This window comes from Symphalangus syndactylus, chromosome 16, assembly GCF_028878055.3.
Source record: "Symphalangus syndactylus isolate Jambi chromosome 16, NHGRI_mSymSyn1-v2.1_pri, whole genome shotgun sequence".
NCBI lineage: Eukaryota > Metazoa > Chordata > Mammalia > Primates > Hylobatidae > Symphalangus > Symphalangus syndactylus.
Window position 1 is genome coordinate 100,477,936 of NC_072438.2, and position 16,706 is coordinate 100,494,641.

The following is a 16,706-nucleotide window of genomic DNA, read 5'->3' on the forward strand; positions in this document are numbered from 1 at the left end:
AGTCCTGGAGGTGTGGGAGCAGCAACAGGCCAGGCTGGCCCAGGCCCCTCCCTTTTACCAAAAGAAAAGCATCTTATGTGGGAGGTAGAAAGGGCAGAGCTGGGGAGGGTCTCATTGCTGGTTTCAAATTCTTTTTACCAGTTACTTTTTGTCCACACCTGACCCTCCACAGGAGAGTGGCCAAGATGCCCGGCTGCTCATAAAAGAGGCCCCAGAGCACCCCCGCCCCCTGTCCACCACGTGAGGACTCAGTGACACACTAGGGAAGCCGGTCCTCACCATACACGGGATCTGCCAGTACCTTGATCCGAGACTCCCCAGCCTTCAAAGCTCTGAGAAACGCATTGTTTCTAAGCCTCCCAGTCTATGGCATTTTGTTATGGCAGCCAGAACTAAGCCAGCTTCCACATGTGCATTCTGGAAGGACGCTGTTCAGCCCCTCACGCTTGTTCTTCTCTGTTTTCCTCCTTATGCTCCTATCCTTCATTCTGAGAATTTTCTTCTGACCTACTTTCCAGTTATTCATTATTTTTCAATGACATCTAAACTATTTTTAAACCCACTTACTGAGTTCTGAAACGTTGCTTGTATTTTTTCCAGGCAATCATTTTTGTATTGCATTTACAAATAGGCATAGAGACTGCAATGAGAAAATAGAGAACGCAATGAGAAAAGTTGGAGTTGTAGAAAGAAAGTGGAGGGAGAATAGGAAAAATATAATCAGCAAAAAAAAAAAAAAACAAATCTTTCCTTTTTATGTAATTTTTATTTCTCCACTGAAGTTCTTGACCTTGTCTTTTTCCTCTCATGGACAATGTCTCCAGTGCTTTCTGCAGCCGGCGTCTGAGGGCGCTGTGTCTGCGTTCTCGCGTAGACGTTTTCGTTCACTGGGTTTCTCACCACTTACACTCGCGCTGCCACCTCTCCATGTGTGCCTGGCTCTTTCTTTCTTTGCCTGACATTCTATTTGCAATGTTTTGGAAGGAGAATCTGAGGCCAGAATGATGGCTCCTCCAGAGAGGGTGAGCCCGAGTGCGCAGCCTGGAGGGGCAGGGCAGCGGCTCTGGTGTCCTGTGGTTTGCGTGGGCTGTCTCTGCACTTACACTCGCAGAAAGACAATATCTCAGGCAGAAATTCTCGCAGGGTGCAGCCTTCTCTTTTGACAGTTTAATGTCACGCATGGATTTCTTTGTAAACATCAGATCAATAGCGGAGTTCCAAATTAAAACATTAGGATAAGAAGCCCACGTTGACTCATCAGTCCCTGGAATGGCCTAGAAGACGGGGCACTTGGTGTTTGGGGATGTGCCTGTCTCAGGCCGGCCTCCATGGATCAGGTAGCCTAGGGCAGGAGGAGGAGGGCGGCGGGCAGCCCCACAGCCGGGATCCAGGAGAAAGGAAGGGCCACTCACTTTCTCTTCTTCACAAAGTCCTGGGAACGCAGGGAGTGGGAGAATGGCGTGAACCCCGGAGGCGGAGCTTGCAGTGAGCCGAGATTGCGCGACTGCACTCCAGCCTGGGCGACAGAGCGAGACTCCGTCTCAAAAAAAAAAAAAAAAAAAAAGATATTCAGACCTGCACCGTCCGCTGCAGTAGACACAGACAACATCTTGGTAGACAACTGGGTGAAAATTCAGAGACAACCCTAGGAACTATGAGGATGAAAAAGTTAGCATTCATGGAATGAGGCACTGAGGAACCTGAAAAGCTGAAATAACCCCATGAAATAATGAGAATAATTGTAGTATCCTGAACCGGGGCACAGGACACAGGACTAGGGTGGAAGGTGGCACCAGATTACGAGCGCGGGAAAGACCCAGGGATCACAGTGGCCCAAAGCTGGGCACTTCCCAATTCCGGGATTTGTGCTACAGGCACTCCAGGCTCCACCGCAGAACTGTGTCCAGCACGAAGGCAGTGCTGTCTTGGGGGAGGCAAGGCTGCACCACCACTGGGGCGGGAAGGGGCCCGGCAGGGAGGCGCCCAGTGTTTCCAGCTGCACGGGGTAGGGGGCGGCGCTGATGCAGAGCGCGGGGGCACAGGTTAAACCTGAAGGAGGGAAGCTTTTGGGGGCGGAACAAACAACGGAGAATGCTGCACACTGCCCCTCCCACCCGAATTGTGTTTTGCCTTTTTTTTTTTTTTTTTTTTTTTGAGACGGAGTTTTGCTCTTGTTGCCCAGGCCTGGAGTGCAATGGCCTGATCTCGGCTCACTGCAACCTCCGCCTCCCGGGTTCAAGTAATTCTCCTGCCTCAGCCTCCCGAGTAGCTGGGATTACAGGCGTGCGCCACCACGCCCGGCTAATTTTGTATTTTTAGTAGATACGGGGTTTTTCCATATTGGCCAGGTTGGTCTCGAACTCCCGACTTCAAGTGATCCACCGACCTCGGCCTCCCAAAGTGCTGGGATTACAGGCATCAGCCACCGCACCGCACTCGGCCTGCTTTTTTTTTTTTTTTTTTTTTTTTTGCAGCGTCTCGCTGTCCACTGGGCTGGAGTGCAGTGATCTCCGCTCCCTGCGGCCTCGACCTCCCGGGCTCAGGCGATCCTCCCGCCTCAGCCCACGGAGTAGATGGGACCGCAGGAGCCCGCCACCACGCCCGACTACTTTTTTAATTTTTGTAGGGATGGGGTCTAGCCACGCTGCCCAGGCTGGTCCCAAATGCTGGGCTCAAGAGCTCCGCCGCCTCCGCCTCCCAAAGCGCAGGGATCACAGGTGTGAGCGACCGCGCCCCACCCAGAGTTTACGACTGTTAGAGTGAATCATATTCATGTCAAAATTTCTTTTTATACAAGAACTAAAAGGCAAACTAAGTCCCTGCTCCATCACTGCCTGTCCCAGGTCGCAGCGCGGGACATTCTCTCCAAGCGCCTTCCCAGCGCCGCGCGCATGCGGCCTGCGCCGGAGCGTCCAGGACAACGCGCAATTCCTGCGCCCCCGGAAGTGGCGGTAACGCCCGGCCCTGCCCCCGGCAGAGGCGGAAGCGGTGTAGCCCTGAGAGGTCTCCCGTCGCCTCAGGCGTCTCAGCCCGGCGGCGCGCCTTGGCCCTTGGCTGCCTACTCCTACCGCCCCAGCCCCGGGCGGCCCTGGGCCTGCTGCGGGCGCGGCGCTGCCCGACCAGAGCTTCCTGTGGAACGTCCTCCAGAGGTGCGGGGTGGCACCTCCCGCCGCCCCGCAGACGCCCCCGACCCCTGTCCCGACCCCCGCGGCGACCCCATCCCCTGCGCCAACCCCCGCGGCCGCCCCCATCCCCTGCCGGGTCCCCCGCGGCCTCCCTCGTCCCCTGCCCGGTCTCCTGTGGCCGCCCCTGCCTCCTGCCCGGTCCCTGTCCTGTGCGTCGGGCCTTTCCCAAGGTGCAGAGTGCGCCACTGCAGACCCGAGGTCGCGGCCACCGGCTCCTGGGCGAGGCCCTTTTTCTCGCCTCAAGAGCCGTCAGGGGGAGGGTCTCCAGGGTGCTTGTTTGGGGAAAGCGGAAACAGACTGCCTGGGCCGCTGTTAAAATGTCAGCAGCCAAGGAAGAAGCAGCGACCTGGCGTCTGCTCGGGGCGGGTGACCTTTATGGCGGCGCCTTCTGTCCCTGGTGGCTTTTCCACTGAGTGAATGTCCGAAACTGTAGTAACTCATGGCCAGGGAATGGCTTAGTTATCTGAGGGGATCTTTTCTTGTTTATGAAAAAGGGAAACTGGTGCAAATGGGAATTCAGACAGGCCAGGAGAGGAAGGAAGGGAAGGATTGAGGTGGGAAAAGAGAAAGATGATTGGCCTCTTAGGGGAAGACCACACTTGGACGTCCGCTCTTGGGGCACTTCCTTGATTCCCCTGCACTCCTCAGCAGGGTGGGAGAGGCGGAGGTTCCAGGACGGAGCCTTCCAGAGTCGGTGCAGGGTTGACAGGAGACGTTTGTTTTGCTTTTCCTGAACTTTCGATCGCCAGCTTATTTGGTCTTCTTGATGTTGTAGGGTTGATAAAGACAGGAGTGGAGTGATATCGGACACCGAGCTTCAGCAAGCTCTCTCCAACGGTGAGTGGGCCAGTGGGACCTGGGTCTCCGGACCAAGAAGCCGCGAGCCTGCCCTGCTCACAGTGGATAACTTTCTTTCTGAAGTTGATTTTCCAAGGACAAAGGAATCATTAGGACAAATTACTATTACTGCTTCATAGTGGAGATGCTTCCGGTTTATTTTGTGGCTACCGCTGTTACTGCTTGGAGTGCCTCACTGAGCCAGCTAACAACTGCGTGCCTGAGCACAGAGAAAGGCTTCTAGAGAAATGAAAACTAGGCTGTAGGTTTAGGACGGGAATCGGAAGGTTAGCTCTGTTCAGCCGAAAGCCTTTTGGTAAGTTGGGGGTCCTTGAATTTCCTCGGTGATCACATCTTTGTGACTTCTCTGAATAGACCTTCGAGGGCACTGGGAGGTGATTGGAGGGCTTGGGGAGCTCAGGCAGCACTTGTGTGGGAACGTGGCTGTTACAGGAACTGCAGAAACTGGGACTGGATTTCTGGGGAAAGGATGGGAGTGTTGGAGGCGCTGGCAGGGGAGTTATGGGGAGGTGTTCTTATCAGTGTGCGAATACTGGGCGTTCAGGCAGCGGGAAATCTGGGTCCTTGCGTGTTGTGAGCTCCCTGGAGTTACGTTCTTGCCAGTTTCAGCTCAATTGATCCCCCTCCCCTGCACTATCATTGGACACATTTTACTTCATTGAACACGGGACTGCTGCTTTTTCTGTAATCCCTCAGGGGCAGTCATCTTTTCTGATTCTGTGTATAGTTTGCTTTTCCAGATCTGTGCCATTTAAGCTAGAAAAGGGGTCAGTTTTGAGATGTTGTGAAAATGTTGAAAGGCTCCTCGTTATTAGTGGGAAGTATCTGAAGTTGCCAGAGACTGGACTGGGGTGTGGGGAGCACTACGGCTGCTAGACACTGCCTCACTGCGCTGTGGGTGGGGGGTGCTGGATTCAGCCTTACTGCCTAATGATTTGTGAGGATTTGTGTTTTCAGAGTAACATGTTTACCTTATATTCTGACATCAGTTCCTAATATGTGACGTGTGGGCCACGGATGCTGGTGTATTATTTCACATGCATTTATATAGATTGTTTTCAGGGAATTCAGAAATTCTGTTATCTCTGCACTAGTGATTGTGCTTTCTTGATTTTTCTCTTTTCATTATTCTTAAATCTTCCTTTTTTTATTTGCATCTCAGTTCGTTTATACTCGGGAAGTGCAAGACGTGGCTACTAGAAAGAGATGTCAAGAGAACCCGGAATCCAGTAGGCTACGATTTGGCAAATCTTAGCTTAAAACTTCCTAAATGTTGACCACAGTGGATGCAAATGGCTCTGTGCATCATCTGTTAAATATGGTCAGATGAGGCCGGGCGCGGTGGCTCACGCTTGTAATCCCAGCACTTTGGGAGGCCGAGGCGGGCGGATCACGAGGTCAGGAGATCGAGACCACGGTGAAACCCCGTCTCTACTAAAAATACAAAAAATTAGCCGGGCGTGGTGGCGGGCACCTGTAGTCCCAGCTACTCGGAGAGGCTGAGGCAGGAGAATGGCGTGTACCCGGGAGGCGGAGCTTGCAGTGAGCCGAGATTGCGCCACTGCACTCCAGCCTGGGTGACAGAGCGAGACTCCGTCTCAAAAAAAAAAAAAAAAAAAAAAAAAATATGGTCAGATGACCACCCAGGTTCAAGTGGTTTGTCACCAGGGTGATACGAGCCACACGGAGTGCCCTCCTCGGAGGCCACGTCTCAGAGACATTTATTTTGAGTGGTTTTCTAGTGAGTGATGCAAGATTTATGATCCATTTTAACAGCCTGCTTTTTATGCATTTGCTCAAATTTTTAGATTTTAGGTTTTCTGTTAAACTTGCTCAACTAGGAGTGGTGGTCAAATACTGGACCTCATTAGCATGATAGCCTGCCCACCTTGGCAGGCTCCACTGGAGTGCTTGGGGCCTGCCTGGATTCCAGTCCTGGCTCTACCAGTTTTGTGTCCTCGCCGTTACTGGGAGGGAGTATTGAGGAAATGCATGCGAGGTGCTTCCCGTGATTCCTGGCACAGAGCAAGTGCTCAGTAATTGTCAGCCGTGAGTGTTAGTAGTAGCTAATACACTACCACTATTCTTGGCTAACAAGCCAGCTCAAAGCTTTGATGGTTTCCATTACCTGATGATGGTGCTGATGGTTTCCACGTACTGAACACTCACACGCTGGGCTAGGCACTTAACCCAAATCCAAGGTCAGCATTATTGTTTGGGGTTCGGGGGAGACACCTCCTGCTCTGACTTGTGTGTTTGGGTTCCCGTATTTTCACCAGAGGGCATTAGTCCTGTCCCAGTTCAGCTGGTCCTCAAAGCGTATATAGCTCTTTAACCATCAGCACGTATCTGTCAGAACATCATCTTGATTTCAGCTGGTACTAAATATCTACCAGGAGCCTGCTTGAGAGAGAGAGTTGCCTGACAGGTGCTGAGTCCACCATTCCTGAGATACTTTGAAATCAGTGTCTGTCTTAACCCAAGCTGTGTATCGGGACCCTCTCACCGTGGTCCCAATGGAGTCACTTTTCTTAGGCACCCGCCTTTACCTTGGGCTCTGAGCTTCCCTGCCTTTCATCTCTGTGGGATGAAGCCCCACCCGCCCTTGAGGATGCAAAGTCCTCCTCTCTAATGTGAGTGCGGGGCCAGGTGCAGTGGCTCACGCCTGACCTCCCAACACTTTGGGAGGCCGAGGCAGGGGGATCGCTTGAGCCCAGGAGTTTGAGACCAGCTTGGGTGACACTATGAGACCCTGTTCCTTGAATTGCCCTGGGAGATTTCCTCAGCTTGTGCTGGAGGCATGTGGCCCCATGAAGCCTGTAGTCACCGTTCACCCTGAGAGACGCTGGCTTTGGGGCTCACACGCCTGCTGCGGGGCAGCCCCAGGAGATGGCCACTCTGCTTCTCCTGGAGCTGGAGCTGCGCGTGTTCTCAGCAACTGTGGTGGCTGTTCTGTTTTGTTTGCATCTTATAAACTGTTTACCCAATTACATTTTCCTCTTTAATTTAGCTGCTAGAAAATTTAAAGTCAGGTTGGTGGCTCGCCAGTAATGAAAGTTTAGAGGTAAATTGTATGACATAGTCTTAGACTCTTCACTTTCTCCTCAGCCAACATGATTCACATTTACTTTATTTTGCTGTACTGTGTCTTTGTGTTTCCTGAATTCCTTCTGGAATAAGGCAGGTTGTTAGTAAGCACAGGTTTCTGGTCCATCTCGTAGCCTCAGGCAGTGGGCGGTGCTGTCTGCTCCCTTTCTGGGTTACCTGTGGTAGCTCTGAAGTTGCAGGGCTGCGATTTGAAGCCTGATTTAGTACACCGTGTTTCTGTCGTGTTCTGTGGTGGTTTGCTCCTCACGTGTGAGCGTTCACCCTGTGGCCCTGTTTCTCCACCACACCTCTGCCTGGTGGCATCCTACTGGATGTCTCAGCCAAGCCACTCTGTTCTGAAGACGCCCTTGTCCTCCACCCCTTTGCCTTGGGCTCTGAGCTTCTTCTGCCTTTCATCTCTGTAGGATGAAGCCCCACCTGCCCTTCAGGATGCCAGCCTTGGCAACATTGTGAGACCCTGTTTCTACAAAAACTAAACAAGTGTAGTGGTGCACGCCTGCAGTCCCAGCTACTTGGCAGGCTGAGGTGGGAAGATCACTTGGGCCTGGGAGGTTGAGGCTGCATTGAGCTGAGATCAAGCCACTGCACTCCAGCCTGGGAGACAGAGCGAAACCCCATCTCAAACAAAGAAAGTGGATGCGCGCTGCTCCTGCCATTGGATCGTCGCAGCATTTTTCTTTTCTCTGATGTGCGCCTTTTTCCTCACCGTGGGGGCTCATGTTTTCGTAGTTCCCTCTCGCTACTAGATTGTGAGCTGCGTGAAGGAAGGTTCATAGTTGTGTTGTATGTACAGGCACACAAAATTTGTCCTTGGATAGACACATATCAGTCCGCTTCCTTCTCCTCTCTGAATTTCTTTATTAAAAAAAAAAAAATTAGAGATGCAGTCTCACTGTCTTGCCTAGGCTGGTCTCAAACTCCTAGGCTCAAGTGATCCTCCTGCCTCTACTAATGTGAATTATTGGCCTATACTAATATGAGTTCCTATACTAATATGATTGAAATTAGTTTGACTTCTGTAGTAATTGTTCTCCCAGATTGGGCTTCTGTTTTGATAGTAGAACTAAATTATTAGGCTATTTCAAGAAATTAATATATTACTGGTAGAAAAATTGAAGCTGCAAAATGGCCTGGTTTCTCACTTCAGTTAAATTTGTGCTTCTGAGTGCTTGTATTCTAGGTGAAACCACACTGAGAAGGTATTTGTGGCCCGTACGCTGATTCATTGATTAGACTTCTTTGCACAGGAGAGCTGCTAAAAATTACTGCAGTGAACAGGTACGAAGAAGAAGGCTGTTCTCTGCCCTTCTTTTTGCAATAAAATGTTACAAACTATCTTGCGTTTGATCCCTTTTCGGGTGTTTGGGTTTTTTTTAACATTCACATGTTTCTTGGAATTATAAGAAATTAACTTTGTGCTTCTGAAGTGGGTTTGCCTTAATATACCACTGATGTATTTGAAAGGGGCATTTTTAAAGCTGTACTTTAAAAAATAATAATTCTTAAATTCGTTTCAAGGTTTTTTGTTTGTTTGTTTGTTTTTGAGATGGAGGCTCTCTCTGTCACTCAGGCTGGAGTGCAATGGTATTGATCTTGGCTCAATGCAACCTCTGCATCTGGAGATCAAGCGATTCTCCTGACTCAGCCTCCTGAGTAGCTGGGACTACAGGCACCTGCCACCACGCCCAGCTAATTTTTTGTATTTTTAGTATGGACGGGGTTTCACCATGTCAGCCAGGATGGTCTCCATCTCCTGACCTTGTGATCTGCCCGTGTCAGCCTCCCAAAGTGCTGGGATTACAGGCGTGAGCCAGGGGGCCAACATGGTGAAACCCTATCTCCACTAAAAATACAAAATTAGCCAGGAATGGTGGTGTGCGCCTGTAATCCCAGCCAGTCGGGAGGCTGAGGCATGAGAATCACTTGAACCCGGGAGGCAGAGGTTGCAGTGAGCTGAGGTAGCACCATTGCATTCCAGCCTGGGGGACAGTGAGACTCCATCTCAAAAAAAAAAAAAAAACTCTTGTTTAGGTGTTACAAAATCCAGGCCAGACAAATCTAAACTTTAATCTCACACCCAGTTCCTAGATTGGTCCCTTCTCCAGCTCAGGTTCGGCCTAAGCCTCAGGGTTCCTCACTTGGTGGGCACCACCTGCTCCCTTCCCCACCTTTGTTCCTCTTTTTCCTCTGCTGGCTCCTCCGGGGTTGGGTGTGTTCAGAGGCGGAGACAGGCTAAAGGTCTTTGGCTTTTAGGTTCTGTTGATGGGTGAGTTCCAGATACTAGCTTTCTCTCGTAGGATATTTCATTTGTTTATCTATTAAAAATACTTATTTCGAACACACCATTCATGTGCCAGACCCTGTTCCAGGCACTGGGGCTAGGGTGATAAATGAGATCAACAAAAATACTTGCCCACATTAAGCTCCTGTTCTAGGGAAGACAAAAAAGAAAGAAAATACACGTGTCCTTAGTACATTAGAAGGTTCCAAGTACTGTAGAGAAAAATAAAGTAGGTTGGACTCGATGGCTCACGCCTGTAATCCCAGTACTTTGGGAGGCTGAGGTGGGAGGATTACTTGAGCTCAGGAATTTGAGACCAGCCTGGGCAACATGGCAAATCCTGTCTCTACAAAAAAAAAAAAAAAAAAATTAGCTGGGTATGGTGGCATGCACCTGTAGTCCCAGCCACTGGGGAGGCTGAGGAGGGAGAATTGTTTCAGCCCGGGAGGTGAAGATTGCAGTAAGCCAAGTCGTGCCATTGCACTCCAGCCTGGGTGACAGAGCCAGACCTTGTCCCAAAAAAAACAAAAGGAAAGAAAGAAAATGAAAAAAAGCAGAGATGGGGCAAACAGGGGAGAGGGCTGGTGCTGGGGTCACAGGGGAGGGGCTGGGGATGCACGGGAGAGGCTGAGGATGCAAGCTTTCCTGAGTTCCCACAGTTCTCTGCCCCTCTTCTGTCTCACAGGGCAAGGGCCACCTGGGGCTTGCGGTGGTTTTGTGCCAAGCTAGTATCTTGTTCTTCCCAACAGACGGAGGCCCATTGAGGCTTCTCTGTCCTCCACGGGGAACAGCATTGGCCTAAACCTGCAGACACCATTGCAAAGAGAAGTCAGGCAAACCCGCTGATGAAGAATGATTCCAGTGTGCTGACAGAGGCTGACATTTCTTGCCGTGGGTGATTTAATGTTGGGCCTCAATTTTTCACTCCCCCCGTAAGAGTATGACATAGCCACAGCCTTGCCAGGGCCCGAGGGAGGGTGGATGGACTTATCCATCCCATAGGTGTTGCTCGTGGCTGGGTGACTTGCTTCTGTCAATGAGATTTTCACAGACACGGCACAAGCAGAAGCCTGGAATATGCGGGCACTGCCAGGCCTGCCCTCTAAGGCTCTTGACTTTCCCCACGAGATGCGTGTGCCCCAGGGAACGGCGGCTCTGGCTGCGGGATGAGAGGCGTGTGGAGCACGCATGGTTCCCATCCTTAGCTTGCAGTCAAGCCCAGACTAGATCAGCCTAAGCCCAGCCACGCCACGGGTGCAGGAGTGAAGAGCAAATGCCAACTGTCCACGACAGTGACTTTCAAAGGGGCGTGTCATGTGCCTCATCCCAGCAACAGTGAAGGTATTTCCCATCAGTCGGTTGGTAAATGATTATTGACAATGTGCTGGGAAGGTGGAGTGATTTGAGTAGATTTGGCCTCTATTCTCATGGAGCTTCCTTTCTAGAAGGGAAGGCAGATGATGGATGGATAAATATAAATGATTCTAATAGGTTGGTGCAGCAGTCATTAAAAGGAATGGCAAAAAAAGAAAAAAAAAACGGGGAGGAGCCGCTGCTGCAGTTCATTAATAGTAATGGCAAAAACCGCGATGACTTGTGCACCAACCTAACACAGTAACCACAGGTGTGCAAAATGTGGCAATTGGGAAGTTCCGAGTGCTAGGAGAGCATCTAGCTTCCTGGCGTCAGGAGACGGGGGTTGGCAACCTAACCAAGGTTAAGTCCAAGTGAGGAGGGTGGGCAGGGAGCGGTATTTCAGTGGAGACTCCAAGGATGAATGGTATTTAGAGAGTAAACCCCGATAGAGAGGGTGTGTGTCTGGCACAGAGAAGAGCCTGTGCAAAAGCCGGCGGGGCGAGAGGACACCGTGTGTTCATCCACCTGAGGGGTGACCAGCAGGCTGGAGCTCAGCGGGTTGAGAGGAGGATGCAGAGCCGGGGAAAGGCACCCTAGGCAGAGGGCACAGCAGGGCAAAGGCCTGGAGTCGGGCCTGAGCCTGTGTGGTTTGAGGGACGGACAGAGGCCTGTCTGGCAGGAAGGGAACCGCACAGGGGAGAGACCTTAGGCCAGAGCAGAGGGCAGGGCTGTGCTGGGCACTGTGGGCTATGGATGGTGCTGGCATTTAAGAGGGGAGACCATAAGCCAGGGCAGAGGGCAGGGCCGTGCTGGGCACTTTGGGCTGTGGATGGGAGCTGGCATTTAAGAGGGGAGTCCATAGACCAGGGCAGAGGGCAGGGCCGTGCTGGGCACTTTGGGCTGTGGATGGGAGCTGGCATTTATGCTCAGGTGATGGGAATATGTTAAAAGATTTTAAGGAGGGGAGTAGCAGTTGGGATTAATGTGTATTCTGGGAATCTCAACAAAGTAAATTCATAGTTCGAATTTTCATAAGACTTCTGCACAGGCAGAGAGAAATAAGATCGCGTCTACAGCTGTGTGATGATTTTATTTAAAAATACTACTAAGTTTTTAAACGTGATTTCAAATGGTGTGTTTCTGTTTCACATTGGACATAAGTAGATTGCAAGGCTAATGGAAAGTAGAAAAGTTAACTCATGAACATAAAAGAGATATCAATTTGAAAACAAAACATTTAGTCATTTACTTCTGTTGCAGTTTTCTTGACTGCTGAATTTCATGAGAAGGGATTGTTCAGGGAGGGTCGTGGGGCTGAAGACCTGGAGAGGAGCTGGTGCTACCGCTGTTCAAATCTGAGGGTAGTGGAGATGGAGGCTTGGGGAGGAGCAGATGCTGCCTTTTAAGTCTATGAGAGTCGTTGAACTGGACGTCCACGGAGGAGCCGGTGCTGCCACTGATGTCTTAGGTTGAGGAGCTGAAGACAATCAAGGAGCCACTGTGGCTGTTCTGTGAGGGTTGTGGAGCTGGAGATCCAGGTGGAGAGGTGTTCTAGCTGGGGGAGTAGCTGATGTTCTACCTTGAGGGCCCTGCAGCTGCAGACTCGGAGAGGCGTTGATGTTGTAGATTGTGGGCCGTGTAGCTGGAGACCCAGAGAGGACCTGATGTTCTAGTTTGAGGATCTTGCAGCTGCAGACATGGAGAGAAGCCGATGTTCTAGTTTGAGGGTCATGCAGCCGCACACCCGGAGAGGAGCCGATGTTCTAGATTGAGGGTCTTGCAGCCGCAGACCCAGAGCGGAGCCAATGTTGTAGTTTGAGGATCTTGCAGCCTCAGACCCTGAGAGGAGCCAGTGTTCCAGTTTGAGGTTCGTGCAGCTGAAGACCCTGGGAGGAGCCAATATTCCAGTTTGAGGGTCGTGCAGCCACAGACCCCGGGAGGAGCTGATGTTCCAGTTTGAGGGTTGTGCAGTGACAGACTCGGGGAGGGGCTGATGTTCCAGTTTGAGGGTCGTGCAGCCACAGACGCGGGGAGGAGCTGAAGTTCCAGTTTGAGGGTCGTGCAGCCGCAGACCCGGGGAAGAGGTGATGTTCCAGTTTGAGGGTCGTGCAGCCGCAGACCCGGAGAGGAGCTGATGTTCCAGTTTGAGGGTCGTGCAGCTGCAGACCCGGGGAAGAGCTGATGTTCCAGTTTCAGGGTCGTGCAGCTGCAGACCCGGAGAGGAGCTGATGTTCCAGTTTGAGGGTCATGCAGTCGCAGACCCAGGGAGGAGCTGATGTTCCAGCTTGAGGGTCGTGCAGCCGCAGATCCGGGAGGAGCTGATGTTCTGGTTTGAGGGTCGTGCAGCCGCAGATCCAGGGAGGAGCTGATGTTCTGGTTTGAGGGTCTCGCAGCCGCAGATCCAGGGAGGAGCTGATGTTCTGGTTTGAGGGTCTTGCAGCCACAGACCTGGGGAGGAGCTGATGTTCTGGTTTGAAGGTCTTGCAACCGCAGACCCGGGGAGGAGCTGATGTTCCGGTCTGGGGGTCCTGCAGCCTCAGACCCGGGGCAGAGCTGATGTTCCGGTTTGAGGGTTGTGCATCCGCAGACCCAGGGAGGAGCTGATGTTCCGTTTTGAGGGTCTTGCAGCTGCAGAGCCCCAGGGAAGAGCTGATGTTCTGGTTTGAGGGTCTTGCATCCGCGGACCCGGAGAGGAGCTGATGTTCTGGTTTGGGGGCCTTGCAGCCGCGGACCTGGGGAGGAGCTGATGTTTGGGTTTGAGGGTCTTGCAGCTGCGGACCCAGGGAGGAGCTGATGTTCCGGTTTGAGGGTCGTGCAGCCGCAGACCCGGGGAGGAACTGATGTTCCGATTTGAGGGTCATGCATCCTCGGACCAGGGGAGGAGCTGAAGTTCCGGTTTGGGGTCTTGCAGCCATGGACCCGGGGAGGAGCTGATGTTCTGGTTTGAGGGTCCTGCAGCCGTATACCCGGTGAGGAGCTGATATTTCCGTTTGGGGGTCTTGCATCCGCAGACTCGGGGAGGAGCTCATGTTCTGGTGTGAGGGTCTTACAGCCGCAGATCCAGGAGGAGCTGATGTTCCGGTTTGAGGGTCTTGCAGCCGCAGACCTGTGGAGGAGCTGATGTTCCGGTTTGAGGGTCTTGTAGCCGCAGATCCGGGGAAGAGCTGATGTTCCGGTTTGAGGGTCTTGCAGCCGCAGACCTGTGGAGGAGCTGATGTTCCGGTTTGAGGGTCTTGTAGCCGCAGATCCGGGGAACAGCTGATGTTCTGGTTTGAGGGTCTTGCAGCCGCAGACCCTGGGAGGAGCTGAAGTTCCGGTTTGAGGGTCTTGCAGCCGCGGACCCGGGGAAGAGCTGATGTTCTTGTTTGAGGGTCTTGCAGCCGCAGACCCGGGGAGGAGCCGATCATCTAGATTGAGGGTCCTGCAGCTGCAGACCTGGGGAGGAGCTGACGTTGTAGTTTGAGGATGGTGCAGCCACAGACCTGGGGAGGAGCTGATGTTCAAGTGTGAGGTTCGTGCAGCCGAAGATCCGGGGAGGAGCCTATGTTCCAGTTTGAGTGTCGTGCAGCCACAGACCCGGGCAGGAGCTGATGTTCCAGTTTGAGGTTCGTGCAGCCGAAGATCCGGGGAGGAGCCTATGTTCCAGTTTGAGGGTCGTGCAGCCACAGACCCGGGGAGGAGCTGATGTTCCCGTTTGAGGGTCGTGCAGCCGCACAACCAGGGAGGAGCTGATGTTCCGGTTTTGGGGACTTGCAGCCGCGGACCTGATGAGGAGCTGATGTTCCGGTTTTGGGGTCTTGCAGCCACAGACCCGGGAGGAGCTGATGTTCCGGTTTGAGGGTCTTGCAGCCACAGACCCGGGAGGAGCTGATGTTCCGGTTTGAGGGTCTTGCAGCCGCGGACCCGGTGAGGAGCTGATGTTCCGGTTTGAGGGTCGTGCAGTCGCAGACCCAGGGAGGAGCTGATTTTCCGGTTTGCGAGTCTTGCAGCTGCAGACCCAGGGAGGAGCCGATGTTCTAGTTTGAGGGTTGTGAAGCTGCAGACCCCTGGAGGAGCTGATGTTCTAGATTGAGGGTCTTGCAGCCGCAGACCCGGAGAGGAGCCGATGTTTTAGTTTGAGGATGTTGTAGCCGCAGACACTGAGAGGAGCCGGTTTTCCAGTTGAGGTTTGTGCAGCTGAAGAACCGGGGAGGAGCCTATGTTCCAGTTTGAGGGTCTTGCAGCCACAGACCCGGGGAGGAGCTGATGTTCCCGTTTGAGGGTATTGTAGCCACAGATTGGGGGAGGAGCTGATGTTCCGGTTTGAGGGTCTTGCAGCCGCAGACCCAGGGAGGAGCTGATGTTCCAGTTTGAGGGTCTTGCATCCACAGACCCGGGGAGGACCTTATGTTCCTGTTTGAGGGTCTTGCAGCCGCAGACCCGGGGAGGAGCCAATGTTCTAGTTTGATGGTCGTGCAGCCGCAGACCCAGAGAGGAGCCGATGTTCTAGATTGAGGGTCTTGCAGCCGCAGACCAGGAGCGGAGCCAATGTTGTATTTTGAGGATCTTGCAGCCTCAGACCCTGAGAGGAACCAGTGTTCCAGTTTGAGGTTCGTGCAGCCGAAGACCCGGGGAGGAGCCGATGTTCCAGTTTGAGGGTCGTGCAGCCACAGACCCCGGGAGGAGCTGATGTTCCAGTTTGAGGGTCGTGCAGCCACAGACCCGTGGAGGAGCTGATTTTCCAGTTTGAGGGTCGTGCAGCTGCAGACCCAGAGAAGGGCTGATGTTCCAGTTTGAGGGTCGTGCAGCTGCAGACCCGGAGAGGAGCTGATGTTCCAGTTTGAGGGTCGTGCAGCTGCAGACCCGGGGAAGAGCTGATTTTCCGGCCTGAGGGTCATGCAGTTGCAGACCCGTGGAGGAGCTGATTTTCCGGCTTGAGGGTCGTGCAGCTACAGATCCGGGAGGAGCTGATGTTCCAGTTTGAGGGTCTTGCAGCCGCAGACCTGGGGAGGAGCTGATGTTCCGGTTTCAGGGTCTTGCAGCCCGCAGACCTGGGGAGGAGCTGATGTTCCGGTTTGAGGGTCTTGCAACCGCAGACCCAGGGAGGAGCTGATGTTCCGGTGTGGGGGTCTTGCAGCCCGCAGACCTGGGGAGGAGCTGATGTTCCGGTTTGAGGGTCTTGCAACCGCAGACCCAGGGAGGAGCTGATGTTCCGGTGTGAGGGTCTTGCAACCACAGACCCGGGGAGGAGCTGATGTTCCGGTGTGGGGGTCTTGCAGCCGCAGACCCGGGGAGGAGCTGATGTTCCGTTTTGAGGGTCGTGCAGCCGTAGACCCGGGGAGGAACTGATGTTCCGGTTTGAGGGTCGTGCAGCCGCAGACCCGCGGTCGAGCTGATGTTCCATTTTGAGGGTCTTGCATCCGCGGACCCAGGGAGAGCTCATGTTCCGGTTTGAGGGTCGTGCAGTCATGGACCCGGGGAGGAGCTGATGCTCCGGTTTCAGGGTCTTGCAGCCGTGCACCCAGGGAGGAACTGATGTTCTGGTTTGGAGGTCTTGCAGCCTCGGACCCCAGGAGGAGCTGATTTTCCGGTTTAAGGGTCTTTCAGCCACGGACCCGGGGAGGAGCTGATGTTCTGGTTTGAGGGCCCTGCAGCCGCGAACCCGGGGAGGAGCTGATGTTCCGGTTCGAGGGCCTTGCAGCTGCAGACCCGGGGAGGAGCTGATGTCCCAGTTTGAGGGTCTTGCAGCCGCAGACCCATGGAGGAGCTGATTTCCGGTTTGAGGGTCTTGCAGCCGCAGACCTGGGGAGGAGCTGATGTTCTGGTTTGAGAGCCTTGCAGCCGCAGACCCGGGGAGGAGCTGATGTTCCTCTTTGAGGGTCTTGCAGCCGCAGACCTCGGGAGGAGCTGATATTCCGGTTTGAGGGTCTTGGAGCTGC

The 16,706-nt window shown here is 53.2% G+C and overlaps 1 protein-coding gene across 1 annotated transcript; it reads left to right on the forward strand.

Annotated features, from left to right (window-relative positions):
- Positions 1–807: 807 nt before the first annotated feature.
- On the forward strand, positions 808–8,484 carry LOC134731304 (basic proline-rich protein-like). Its single transcript, XM_063619477.1, has 4 exons — positions 808–870; positions 2,844–3,355; positions 3,961–4,022; positions 7,556–8,484. Exons 1-4 carry the CDS (start codon positions 808–810, stop codon positions 7,558–7,560), a joined length of 642 nt encoding a protein of 213 aa, XP_063475547.1. The 3' UTR covers positions 7,561–8,484.
- Positions 8,485–16,706: the final 8,222 nt, after the last annotated feature.